At 41.4% G+C, this 14936-nt stretch overlaps 1 protein-coding gene across 1 annotated transcript; it reads left to right on the plus strand.

Annotated features, from left to right (window-relative positions):
* The first annotated feature begins 5856 nt into the window (after nt 1–5856).
* tent5d (terminal nucleotidyltransferase 5D) lies at nt 5857–14563 on the plus strand. The gene is made up of 3 exons (XM_077578982.1): nt 5857–6150; nt 8038–8351; nt 9641–14563. The coding sequence occupies exons 2-3, from the start codon at nt 8046–8048 to the stop codon at nt 12770–12772; spliced, it is 3438 nt and encodes a 1145-aa protein (XP_077435108.1). The 5' UTR covers nt 5857–6150; nt 8038–8045; the 3' UTR covers nt 12773–14563.
* The last annotated feature ends 373 nt before the right edge of the window (nt 14564–14936 follow it).

A 14936-nucleotide genomic window follows, 5' to 3' on the forward strand; every position in this document is an offset into this window, starting at 1 on the left:
GAAATTGATTGACAGCTGCTGGATCATATGGGTCAGTGGAAAATAGGTGTAACTCTCGAGAACTGAAAGAATCATGTATGTGTGTGTGTGCGTGTGTGTGTGCGTGCGTGTGCAAATTCACCACAGTCACCTCTCGCATCAAAGTGCCTAAAAGGCAAAATGGAGATTTGCTTCAGTTTGGGGCCACTGATGATGATTGTGGATGCAGTTAAGTGTGAGCTGATGATAATTAGGAAGGACAAAAAAAGGGTCAAAGGTGGCTGAGTGTCACTCCAGAGGACTCGCATCAACCACGAGGCTGCGGCTGTGTTCATGCATTGATATTTGTGCCTGCTTTGATAGCACCTGTAATGGCTCCCATCTGAGTCTCGCCTCCCCCCTGAGATGTAGCGAATTACGTATGTGTGTAATAAGGCAATGGCATGCGAGCAGCAGAAGGCCGCTTCCTCTACAGGTGACACCTTTGACCTCTCATCTGTTCCCTGTTGGCAGAGTGGGGGAGGAGGGGTTCATTGGAAAAAGGAAGACTCATGTCAATCTGCATTCTTTATAAATACAGCTGTATGAGTGCCCAGCAAAAACCTTCACAAAACTTTGGATTGGTCAAATGTGGTTACTGCTGAAAGAAAAGAAAACAATAATCGGACATTCATCCAAGCATAATAAATGGTCAGCATGTCACTTAGACTTGCATGTCGTATCCTATGATGTAAAAAAAAAAAATCCCGAAAATGTAATACAAATTTCACTTAATTAACTCGATCAAAAAGGAATAAAACCCAATAATGTAACAATTTCACCAATAATATAACAAAAAATCATGACTGATATATTTTTTACCAATAGTGTAATTCTGGGATATGTTATATCATATCAACAGGTGGGCGGAGCTTACATTGTTTAATTCTATGCAGAATTAGTTTAATTAAATCAACTCTGTCAAATAAATGACCTCCATTTAAATCAGAGAGTGTCAATTTAAAAATACACTTTGGGATTTGAAATTAACTCTTAACTATTTAACATCAAAATTTGAACAGTCCAATTATTGCTGTGAATATAGCAGTATATAACAGTCTTAGATTCACAAAACAAGAAAATGTCGAACTTTGGACTGAAAATGACATCTCTTAAGTTTTACAGCATCAGTTTTCAGAAGAATAAAATGTAATAAATCCCCAATTATGTAACAAGGTATAACATTATCAGCAAAAAATTACAATATAAATCAGGATTTTTTATTATTACAATATTGGTCAAATTATTACAATATTGGGTTTTATTACATTTTTGATCGAGTTAAGTGCAAATTTGATTACATTTTCAGGAAATGGTTAAATTATAGGGTGCTACATCACACTCTCGGACAAAGAAAGCCAGTGGATGGATTTTAGAGATGACGGAAAGCAGACATTGATCTACTGTAAATGAGGAAGGTGACACCAATAGTTTCAGCTAAATTCTTTTACAAATATTTTTGTACTTTTTACCAATTCCATATAATCCAAGGCTAGAAATAAATTTCAACTGTGTGAAGATTTATTTATTTTTTGTATCGTCACTACATTCTCTCTGATTAGTACAGAATTTACTTCTAGCAGAACATAACAATGCAGAAGTCAGTTTTCTCCAGGTTATCCCGCTTTTTCCCACACTCCAAACATGCACGGTAGAAAATTGTTAAATTGCCCGTAGGTGTGAATATGAGCGAGAATGGTCATCTGTGATTGACTGGCGACCAATCCAAGGTGTTTCGGCGCTACCGTGAAGTACTCAAGATGGACATTTACCATCTATCCAACAATTTGTTGCAATTTGTCCTTTGCCCCTAACACATAACATTTCACGTGATAATGATGATTATAATATAAAATGGCAACACAGTGTTAACATGTTATGCTTAGTTACTGAACACTTCAAATTGTCAATAGGTGTAAACGTGAGTGAGTGGTTGTTCGTGACGGCCATTCCAGGGTGTATTATGCCTTTACACCCTGTCAGCTGGGATAGGCTCCAGCTCAAAAGACAAGACAAAAAAAGAAAAAGAAAATAGATGGATGGAGGACATTATAATAATAATATGTTATGTTGTCATTCGTCCACTGGGTGTCACTTTTTACCATGTCTTGCTTCCATTGCTTTAGGCATCCAACATTTTTTAACATAGTTTCTTACTGAGCTTTTAGAAGGTGAATTCCACTTCTACCTATAACCTACACCATGCATTGTTCTTTATTCTGCCATAGTATACTTAATCATTAAAACTGTTCTAAGGCCCCGTCCAGACGGAAGCAAAGTCGAATTTGTTCCTCAAACAAATCTCATACACACAGAAGCATTTCAAGACTTGCGTGTGTCCAAAAGAAGACACTGAGAATGTTTAATGGCTGTAATGTATATGCCATGTCTGGAGTGGTGCTGTAGCGCAGCCGCAGGGAGTTAACGGAAAGTGTAGAAGAAGAATCAGCGAAGAAGGCAAACACTTTCTTTTTTTTTACTTTATTGCAATCTACAGAACAAACATGGCTTTGCATGTATCGAAACAACGTGAAAAAGACAAACACAGGAGAAGTGACAATGTCGGATGATTCAAGTACAACACCGCTTGTTGAACGTGGGAATAAAGAAGCAAAATATGTTGCTGCAAAAGCATAAGCAAGCTAAGGAGGCTGCGCAAAACGACTACCACACAGCTATCCGCCATTGTTGTTGACAGACTGACGGTTCGCGCATAGACACGCGAGACTTGGCGCATACGTCATCAATCTGCGGCAATGCATCATCATCGAGCTGCGACCATTACGTCATCACTGGAGGAGTATCCTGCATATGGTGTCCAGACGGAAGCGTACGGAGCACGTTTTGAAATCGTTTCACTATAGAGCCCGGTTTCAAAAGTGATCGGTTTCAATCTCCGAAACCACGCCGTCATGTTGACGAACGACTTAAACAGTAAGAAACTTGTGAGGATACATTGAAACTGGCTTTCGTGTGGACGGGGCCTAAATGTTACTGACCTGATATAGGCCCCCCTCACAGCAAAAAAAACCCCCAAACAAAACAAAAAAAAACTGATCAAATAAAGAACTGAACGAAAGCAGGGAACTATACACACAAACTGACGAGCCAACGAAAGACACCTGGACAAAACACATGTAGCTGGGGAAGTTGATTGGATGACCCAAGGGACCAGGATGACAAGCACAGGTGGACATGATAAAACTTGTAGAAACACACAATTACAGGAACACAAGGAAGACATGACAACTAAAATGTAACCAAAACCAAAATCAACAAACACAAATCTGTTTCTTCTTCCGCCACATGAAGGACTGCGCATCTTATACATCGATTTTAAATGGAATGACAGGAATTGTTTCACTTGGCGGTGAATCAAGTCGGCTGTGTTCAAGCCCACAACGGTGCAAAACGCCCACTGTTAACTATGCCGAGTTGTGTGTGTCTGTGAAAACACAAAAACTCAGTCCAGTCCGCCTTTGTGCAAATGTAGGCCGCAACAAACACTATCCAGTGGGCATGAAAATAGAGCCCTCAGTGATGAAAAAAAAATATGCAAATGGAACTTGTCAAGCAAACAAACAGCAAAAGCCACGTTCATTTGTACATTTTCATTGAGTTAGGCTTTTGTTCTTTTGGTTGAAACTCAAATTTTGTTTTGTTCTTTGATGATTTTAAGTGCATCTTATAAATGGTTCATTATTTGCACTAATATATACATATTTTGAATTTAAAAAAAAAAAGCCTATATATTGTTGCAATTACAAAGGGTTGCTGAATCTGCGGAATAAACTTGCAGGGTTTATAACATACAACAAGGTTAAGAACCACTGACTTAAGACAATTATTTGATGTTATCGGCCCCATTAATGATTTGTAGTGAGCGTGTTGTGTCTTGTTCTATAGTCTGAAAACCACAAGATAAAGGCAATCAAAAATTATCGGTTTAATCTGAAAACATTTGCAGGTAAAGTGTATTTATTCGGTTGGCATTAGATTTTATTTTATTTTATTATTAGTCAGTTTACAATGTTATCAAAGTTGAGGAAGGGATGGCATAAAATCCTGAGCAAATGCTATAAAATTGTCTTTTTTTCTTATATGAGCACTATGAAAGTTAATTGAGGTAGACCTGAACTATATTTTGTCTGCAGAGAGGATTTTTTCTTCCCTCCTTTTATTTATTTATTTATTTATTTTTTTACAATTTTGCATGTTTTAGAGACCAAACTATTCTCTTTACTGCTAAACACGCAAGTTGAATCAGTATACTTCATTCATTCATTTATTCATTCATTCATTCATTCGTTCATTCGTTCATTCATTCATTCATTTATTTATACTAAACAAATATGTCATTTTTATTTATTTATTTAATACTTTAGTAACACTTTTGCCACCTGTGCCCCACTCTTTCAGAAGTCACTATTGTTGCATTGGCTAAACAATGCTGCAGCTTTTATCTGACACTGGCTGCTATCTGCTGGGAAAACTGCTAATGAAAACTATACACACATTACCCACCATTTGCTGCAAAGTGAACGCTTTTTTTATATTATACAAGCGGGGCAATTAAGCACTGACAATTGCATAACAGCCTCCAAAACCGAGTCAATAAGCTCATTCGTGTTTCGAGAGGTTAGACTTGTTGCTGTGGGAGCCAAGAACATACATTTGATTCAGCGTGTGTATTTTTATACCCAAAGTTGGGGAAATGACGTAGGATCTAGCCAGTCGCTCTTATAACGTGCAAGCAAAGAGTAGCCTACATAATTATGTGGCATTTTACTTACGGGAATAATGAATGAAACATAATAGCAATTCAAAGCGCCGAACGTAAATTCGCCTTATAATGAGGGAGGAACTACCCTGAAGCCTGAAGCTGCTCGATGACTCCGCTTCCTCTCATCCTCATCAAATCGGTCACGATTTTGCATCGCGTGACCGCGCCTCCTACGTCACGAGTGTTCTTGAAGTAGACAGGCGCGTGTCCGAAGCAAACAAGTTCAGTCCAGGCTAAAAATAGTTTGTGCGCGGAATCGCTAGGTGCAGGTCTAGTGACGTAATTTATGCTCTGTGCTCTTGTGAATGAGTAATTTGACATTTTTCACAAAGGTCCGCGCCATTCATCTTAATGTTTTCCCTTGTGTGTGTTGTCACTTGTTTGTGGCGCACCCATAAAAACATATTCCCCACGGTTTCCTGACACACTAATTGTTTTTAATGCGCATTCACACAAACGAAAACACCGAGAACGCCCTGCATGGGCGCTTTTGGCCAATATCATGCTAGGGTAGACAATTGCTATGCGATTTAAAAAACGAAAAATAATTTCTGTGAATGGTATACTGTTCTTACGTGCAGTGGCCGAGTTGGGTGGGATTAACGGATGGGTCAAAGACGCTTGAGCAGCTCGGATGACTCATAGCTGTATACTCAGCGTGGACACCAGATATCATTCTGACTGTGGGCGGGGGAGGGAAATGTTTTAAACTCTTTTTAAATCACTAGTTCAGCTGCCCTTTCGGCGGAGAAATGCTGAGCCACTTGCGCGGCGCAAACTCAGCGACCTTAAATACGGCATACTGCAGTTGTAATACCAGAAATCATCACATTGCTTATACACCTGCACTTTAGCCCAATATCCCGTTCTTTCTAAATATAATTCAATTCAGAAATGGTTGGTGATGCCTGCCACTGTTGTGACGTGCAGTCAATGCGTGTAACTCGCTCAGCTCCATCGAGCGCGCACACACACATACATATACACGCGCACGACACACGCATACTCCCCAGCCATAAGTGAATGACGGCAGGTCGCCATGGAAACTGCGTTACGCTCCGGGCACCCGGGGAGGAAAACAAGAGCGCGAGGACCGTGTGGAGTCTTCATTTCAGCACCAAGCGCCTCGTGGACAGCACCCGGAAGAAGCGGAGCATCCTCACATGTCTGGACAGGGACAGAGCCGCTTGCAACAGCAGCAGCAACAGCAGCGAGCCTCGCCAACGTGGGTCGAGACTTCCAAATAAAAAAACAAGACTCTCAGACCATCCAGACGTGAATCGTGGTGGTTCCACAAGGCTTGATCCCCGCTGTGAGAACAGGAGCCAGCCGCTCTGCCTCAGCAACAGGTAAGACCAGTCACCACTATGAGGTTGGTTCATTCACTACATGCTGCATGCATAATTGATAGGAAGTCAACCTGAACCCCACAAAGTGACAATGATACTTATCTTTAATTACCTTTCCCTGGCATCTCACTTTTAATTAGTGGTAAGGCTAACACTATCAAATGGAACAAGGAGAACTCAAGCTCACTTTGAGTGTTAGTGATTGACTATGAAACTGTATAATGGTGTTAATCCGTGAGTAAACGACCTGCACTATAGTTACAAAAACAACAAGTCACCTGAATCAGTCAAGTTCAACAAATAATGTACCCTTATTATAAACATCAACAGCTGGGTGCTTTGCACTGACCACTTGAGTTTCAGTAAAAGCTAAGTGGAGAGGACACAGTTTCTCCGTGTTTTATTTTAAATTGAGTTTTGTGTACCAACCCTGAGCATTATGGGTGAGCTGAGCTGATACGCCTGCATGAGTCACTCGGGCTGCAAGTTTGCAGAAGAGTGTGACAGGAGAGAGAGAGAGAAAGAGAAAGGGAAAGGGGCCAGCTGTATAGCGATCCTGCAATGGCTCTTTTCATTCCAAAGATGTGGTTTTATTGTTTTCATGGTCAGTGCCTACATCAAGGGCCGTGTTTTTGCTTCTCTGTGTGTGATTTTTCCAGACTGAAGTGTTTTTTTTTTTGTAGACATACACATTTCTCCCTAATAAGCACTTCCAGTGTATTTTGGAGTAGAATGAAGTATTGTTTCTAAAGAAAACTGGTGATCCATGTTTACTGAATCTGTCAGATGGATTGCAAGGTTTATAAAGACTGTCTACTGTCGATTGTTTGTGGTTGTTACAGAATTTGAAGGCTGACAAATGACAGAGTGCAACCCATTTATTGTTCATTAGCATCCCAGTGTTTGCCTTCGAGTATTGACAAATCACAGCAATCAGTCGTATTCAGCCGTAACAATAACTGACAAGTACTGGATAAAGCAAACAGCAGACAATATAGGTTGCAACATATCACATTTTTCACAGTTAAACTCACGCACTTGTTCCCCTGAAACACTTGACATGTGCCCTCAAGCACACGCTGCGATTCGTGACACACACTTAGACAGATGTAATTTGGCTTATTGAAAAATGCGGGTAATATGCCAAGACTGACCGATAAGTGTTTATGTTGAGGTTGCATGCTGTGCAACTGCCTGTATTACCAAACAAAATGAGCAATCTGATCTCAAGCCTTCAACTAATTTTCCAGAGGGATAATAGAAAAGCTTAGTTTTTGGTCAGACACATGAAGGAATGGTTGTGGCTGCTCACAGACATGAAAACAGATGTGTGTCCTTAATTTGTGACGTTGGTGTGATTAATGAAGTCTGCTGGCGATGACTCATTCAGCTTAACCCTTGCACTGCTCATGGAAACAATAAAAAGATAAATACTTCAGCTGTCACAACCAATACACGTGATTCGTTTTTCTGTTTGCTTTCATTATCATGTATGCTAAGCATAGATATCAAATAAACGTGGTTCATACCTTTATTCATATACTGTTTCAGACTGAGAGGGACTGTTAATAAAGTCTCAGTTTCATTGGATACCTGCAAAGTGCATTATGCTTTTCAGATTCAATTATCCCAGTGAAACACTTCTCCCTAATTTGTTGCGATCAGGTTGCTGCAGAGGGATATTTATTTACGCAAGGCAAAGTGTCACGAATGGCCACATGTGTCAGTTTGTCAACACAACAGTTACATTAGCATTGTGGAAAAGCTGTCAGCCAAGCTGTGACTAGCAGACATCAGACTGGCAGGGACGCTCTCTCGAGCGAGTTAAACATGTGTTGGTTTAAATATGAATGAACTCTCATGTTGGTTGTTTTTCCTCCCTTTAAGGCAGCAGCATGTCTGAAATCAAATCCAGTCAGCGCTTCCACAGCCTGAGGCCTGAGCAATTGGCGGTTCTCCATCAGGTTTTGTCAGACATTGTTCCTATCCATGGCCGTGGGAACTTTCCAACTCTGGAGCTCCGCCCTCGAGACATCATCATTGCCGTACGGGCAAGTTTGCGGAAGCAAGGCATCATAGTGAGAGATGTGCGCCTAAATGGCTCCACGGCAAGCCATGTCCTGGTCCAAGACAACAGGATGAGCTACAAAGACCTGGATATTATTTTTGGAGTGGAGCTGCCCAGTCAGGAGGAGTTCCAGGTATGTCTTCACAGAAAAGAAGCAGCCAGTGAAATAATGTATGCTACAGAGTTACTCTAGCTCATTGGTTCTTAACCTGGGTTCAATCGAACCCCAGGTGTTCGGTGAGTCAGTCTCAGGGGTTCGTCGGAGATCAAGACACACACTCGACTCGCATTATTTGTGATGATACACCCCGCTTGGCCATCATTGGCTGCAGTTGATCACGCTATATTATCATGCTGCACGGAATTTGGAGCGCTCATTAATCAACTTGTGATTGTTATGTCATGTGATTTCTTTTATATTGTAATCCCTTAATACTAACTACGTCGAGCAAATAAGCAAAAAAAATAGTAGCTGGATCACATGATTAACGGAACGTATGGTGTTCCACAGAGGTGGGCACATCCGTCAGTCGTCAATGACTGTGTCCACCTTTCGCTAGGCGCTTCCGCATTTTCAGTTAATGTTTTATGACACGAAGCCTCGCAAAAATACACGGTATGAAAAGGACCATCTGTACTCATCTTGATCGAGTATCGACAGATGTAAAATTGCTTCAGCCGGTGCTCAGTCTGTGTATTTTTTTGTGGCTTCGCCTAACTGTGCACTTGCCAAAAGGTAGGCTCTGGTGTTCTACAGGGTTCAATTCTGGGGCTTCTGTTGTTTTCACTAAATCTGCTGCCCCTGGGTTCCATCTTAACATAACAGTGGTGGTTGTTTTAAAGAGCTCTATAAATATAGAGTTGAGTGATGGGAGTCAGCGTCCTAACTGCATGATTTGTAATGCCAAGATGAGCATCTATAGTCCAGCACAACTAGCTATAAAAACTAAAGAAAAAACTAAAGAAACACTTCCTTAAGCTCCATGGAGATGGGGAATACAAGAACAACACTTTCTGAATTCAAAGTAAAGAGAGCCACATTCTATGAAAAGGCTACACTCTGTTCATTTTGTTCACCAGTAAACCCTATACATATGTCTTACTTAAAAAAAAAAAAGTTTTAATAAAGAAGGGTTCGGTGAATGTGCGTAGGAAACTGGTGAGGCTCAGTACAAACAACAAGGTTAAGAGCCACTTCTCTAGCTACAGTCTCTATCGGACTGCAGTATTGATCCTTGTGCTTTTCGTTTTGACAGAAAGGATTTAAATCTAAACTAATTCCATTGCAATTTATTTCACAAGCAGGTTAAATAGTTTTTTATATTTGTAATTGAATTACACCTGAAGCCAAAGTCTAATATTGCAAGCAATATTGCAGTCATTATTTATAATCCTTGTCGTATTGTTTCCCTTTTCCCACAGGTGATTAAAGAGTCAGTACTTGGTTGCTTGCTGGACTGCCTGCCATCAGGGGTCAATAGAGAGAGGATCAGCAGTGCAACAATGAAAGAGGCCTACGTCCAGAAGATGGTCAAAGTCTTTAATGACCAGGACCGCTGGAGTCTCATCTCATTGTCAAACAACAGCGGGAAAAACTTGGAGCTCAAATTTGTTAGCATGCTGAGGAGGCAGTTTGAGTTCAGCGTTGATTCCTTCCAAATCATTTTGGATCGTCTTCTTGAATCTTACCTGCAGGAGTCGCAGCACAAGCGTAATGTTACACCGAAGGACCAAGAGGTCGAGAATAAAGATGTTAAAAGTACTGCAGGGACTGAAAAATCAAAACGGGAAAATTCTTCCCTTTTAGAGAAAGGGGCTCACATTACCGACACTGACCAGAAAGATGAAATGCATGTAAAACAAGATTTAATGCAATTGACAAAACACGTCACACCGGAAGGAGGTAGCAAAGACAAAACAACCACAGAGCTCAAAGAGAACCAAGAAAACCTTAATGAAGCCAAACTCCCTGGGCACGCATCTTTAGACGTGATCGCAGGAGAGAAACCAACCACTGAAACCAACGAGGCTCAGTATAAACTCAAAGATGAGGATACACAGCCCTCTGACTCAAATGAATGCTCAGAGCACTCGGGACTAGTATTCTTAAATCACACTGCACCGAGTGATAAACAGGAAATACTCACCGAAGAGACAGGACTGACAAAAACCACACAGCCAACGCAGACGGAATCCGCAAGATTGACAGAGAACTGTGACAGCAAAAAATCATCCGAGAACATTAAGACCTCTAAGAGTTTAGAAGAGTGTGTAGAAGATGAAACACCATGTTTGTATAACCCAGATGTTGACTCATCTTCTCAAGCAGGGGCAGACATGACTTTGGAGAATGAAAAAAAAGTTCAAATCAATGAACTGATAGATACGGAGATTAAAGGAGAAATAGAGCAAAGTCAGATATCAAAAGAATGTTTAACACCAGACCCCACACAGGCTGATGAGTGTGTCTCTTCCATCTCTGTCACACCGCTCTCACACAACAGCCCTCTGGAAACACACAACACACCACAGATTGAAACATCACCTGACAGACCTGACAGCACAGCAGATACTCAGGACACACTCACACCAAAAAAGGCATTCAGTCCTGCTTGTAAGGTCTCAGAAAGACTCTCTCATATGGTTGTGCTAAAGCACTCATCTCCTAAACCCCCACGTAGGATGTGTAGGAAGGTTACCTCTATTCCTTACCAAGGCTCAGCCTTTGAAAGTGACTCAGTAATGGATTCCTGCTTAGATCCAAACTCTTCCTCAAGTCCTGAACCTGATCTTAATGGAAAGCTAAGACACGAGCCTAGTCTTGTTATGGTTACTGGTTCAGAACTCACAAGAGTCACACTCTCGATTACAACAGTCCCTAGACCTGAAAGCAACCCAGACGGTGGCCTTTTGGCAAATCTGGTCTATTCCACCACTCCTGATCCTGTCCTTGATTCCACTTCTATTCTACCTCCGGATCCGGAATCTTCTCAGTTAATTACAGAGTGTTTACCAGTTACAGACATTCAAAGTCAGGAAGTGAGACCACAATTGGCTGAGCAAACGCAGCCTTCCATTGAAAATACTGCTTTGCAACTGAAACAAACAGAATCTCCCGATAGCCTGGACTCACTAGTTTCACACATTGAAGAATCTTGCTCAAATGCCCAAGAGGCCGCACATACCTCAGGGGATGAAACCAATGAGGAAGAGGAGAACAATATGGATGAGCCAAAAGGCAGCAATGACAAGACCTCACCACTACAAAAGACCCCTTCACCCCAATCACCTTCTTCCTCCCACAGTAGCACCCAACTTATTTCATGTCTTCCGCCTCCTTTACTCAGTTTTACCCCTTCGCCCCCAAGCCTCAGCCCTCCGCCATGTGTGACTCCTCCCTCGCACTGCCTCTCGTCTTCGATGCTGCACACTGCCAGTTCTACGACTAGTTACAGCTCTCCGTCCCGAGGCTTCAGCCCTACATCGTCCTGCATCAGCTCACCGCCTTACCTCACCCCTCCTATGCTCAGCCTCAGCCCTCCCCCTGTCTGTCTAACTCCTCCTTCTCCATGCCTCAGCTCTCCCCTCCTCTGCTTCACCCCTCCAGTGGAATCAGAGGATCCCATATTTCAGATATCCTCAACCTCAGACAGTGATGAACAGATTGTCGAGCCCCCTACCCTACACCGAGTCCCTGTCCTGCAACTGGAGAATCAAATAGAGCAGACTTATGTTTCTTTGTTGACTCAGGTTCCAGAACCTGTCTCTTTTCCAATCACACTCCCAAGTGCAACCTCAAATGCACTGCCCCACACTCAGCATGGAGACCCAAGTGAACCTGCCCCTCCAAACACAGATGAAGTGTTTAGCCCTGTGTCTGAGAACAAAGAAACCCAGAAAGCAACTGCAGACATTTCTGAAGAGATCACACCTCCGCAGGCAGCGAGCTGCGTCCCCGCTGTCGAGGTCCTGGCTGAGAGCATGTATGGTGACTTTGAGGCCGCCATGGACCACCTGCGCTACCGCTTAATCGCTACGAGGAATCCTGAGGAGATTCGAGGTGGCGGCTTGCTGAAATACAGCAACCTTCTGGTCAGGGACTATCGACCGGCCAGTGAAACTCAAATAAAGACACTGGAGCGTTACATGTGTTCACGCTTTTTCATTGATTTCCCTGACGTGCAGGAGCAGCAGAGGAAGATCCTGTCCTACTTGAAGAATCACTTCATTGGTGAGGAGAGAAGCAAGTACCAGTACCTGATGACACTACGTCGCGTGGTTGATGACAGCACAGTGTGTCTGATGGGCCACGAAAGGCGCCAGACTCTCAACATGATCACAGTGTTAGCACTGAAAGTTCTCGGGGAGCAGAATATTATCCCCAACACAGATCATGTCACATGCTTCTATCAGCCTGCTCCATACCTTGCGGAGCACAACACCCCCTATCTAACGGAACCCAGTTACTGCAGCTACTACATACCCCAAGCGGGATCAACAGTCCTTTACCAACCGTACCCCTTGCACATGCACACACAAATGGGACTAGTTTAACTACAAAGGAAACATGCATGAATAGTTATACAAAACACACAGCAAAGGAAAAACCTGCCTGCCATGAGCTAAGAGTTGGAGAATGAAAATACGGTTTCGTCTCTAATACACTTTTCGGTGAGTGTGGGGGTGCTGTACTAAGGATATTAGTATTGATTTGAAAAAAAGAAAAAGAAAAAAAATATTCTATTGTTTCTGAAAACCCATGACTCATAACACTTTGGCATACCTGGGACCAAAGATGAATTTCTGACCTTCACGGACATGCAAATGTACTTCCAGGTTCTTGGATTCTGTGTTCTTCTCCTGTTCTTATTGTGGTGTTCTTACTGGGTTTGTTAAGAATGTGGACCTTACCTGTGATGAATATTGTGCATGGACTACATGGGACTGTTCTCTCCACTGCCAAATACTGTGTGACTATGTTCCTCAGATGGTTTAATGTCATTTTTGTTTTCATTTACTCAAGACTACATTTTGAAGATGTATACAAAGATGGATTTATCAGTTTGTGAAGTGCTATATTCAAATTACGTGCATGCACACATATGAACACACATATTGAAAGATTCATGGGAAGTAAGATAATGCATGAGCAACTAGATATACCGTACTTATATGACACAATGCAAAGGCTTTTCAACTCCTAGAAATTTATATATTTTTGCAAGACTTTCCAAGATAATACCCAACAGTCATCCTACTGGTTGTTCACAATGCCTTTGTAATAGACCGTACAGCATATTAGTTACAGTATGTTGTGTGTGAATACAATCCATCATTTTCAGGTAAACTGTGAGAAAACGTGCTGATACTCTTTTTTTGTGGAGCCCTTTATGTAGTCACGTGATGTGCTTCACCATTTAATTTTCACAGGTGGTCAGATTATAACATCTTTGGGTAATTTCTAACATGGCTGGGCAAAATTCAGAATTCAATTCAATGAATGAATTTGAATTAAAAATGGCTTCACCCCACAGGATCTTGAATAAAATTTTAAATTGAATTACAGGAAGTAGAATTGAATTCAATGCAATTCAGAGAAACTCTTTCTCATCACATATCAGTGTATGGCGCTGTGCTTCAAACAAAATGGCTAAAATGTTTTGGCAGCCATTTTAGATAGCTAGAGAGTACAAACAAGGATAAAACAAGTAATTGAAGTACTGATCTATCATCATATAAAACTATTTATAAGTTGATACGTTTTTTGATTCAGGGACGTACTGGGAGCAAAATTCGGCCCGAGAAAATATTTACTATATGTACTTAAAGTTCTTCATGTTGTATATAGGCTTCTTCCTTGTTAAATACACTTTAATTTTGCATCATGAATTTCTTTGACTTTCATTGAATTTCAATTCTACTTCCTGCACCTTGATTCAATTTCAATAATTTAATTGGAATTCAGGGTTCATTCTCAGTTGAATGGTGAATTTTGCCCAGCTCTGATTTCTAAGTATGGCGGAGGTAGAAATTACCTTTGAAATACTGACTCTTCTCAGAATGAATCAGCACTCACAATCTACATGATATAATTCCATAATAAATTGAACTCAGCTCGCATTTAATTTAAAGTAAAACAAACTATGACCAAAGATGGTTGGGCAGGGAAATCAAGTGCCTAATTGAAAGAAATAAGAGTCTTTATCTTGCTGTATTGTGGGTGTTAATGGGCTGGATGTGGACCTGGGTTGCTGTTTTTCATATCTAATTGTTGACCCCTGTCATGGCTGCCTGTTTTGATGTCTTCTTTAATGTATTCATTTGTTGTAGTTTATTCATGTACATTTTAATAAATAAAGGGAAACTAAAAAAATACTTCAAATATGGTGAGAGATTATTTCAGAAGTAGCTCAGCCATTTTCCCCCCCCACAAGGCATTGTAGCCTATATCTCATGCATCTTTATAGGCATGATTTGGCGGGTGCTGCAATGATCCACTTAAGCATAACAGTCACATCACTTTGGTGCCTGGCAGAAGAACCCAAAGCTGTGAAGCTGTGCCTGTTAGACGCCTCTTATCATAAATCATCTGTTCTTCGGAAGCTGCTGGCACACATCAAATACAGTACAGCAGTAGTGTCCAAACCATGGCCCGGGGGCCATTTGTGGCCCGTCGTCCATTTATAAGTAGTCTGTGGCATGTACTACAAATGGCAAT

Source organism: Vanacampus margaritifer, chromosome 10 (assembly GCF_051991255.1).
Source record: "Vanacampus margaritifer isolate UIUO_Vmar chromosome 10, RoL_Vmar_1.0, whole genome shotgun sequence".
In the NCBI taxonomy this organism is placed as follows: Eukaryota; Metazoa; Chordata; class Actinopteri; order Syngnathiformes; family Syngnathidae; genus Vanacampus; species Vanacampus margaritifer.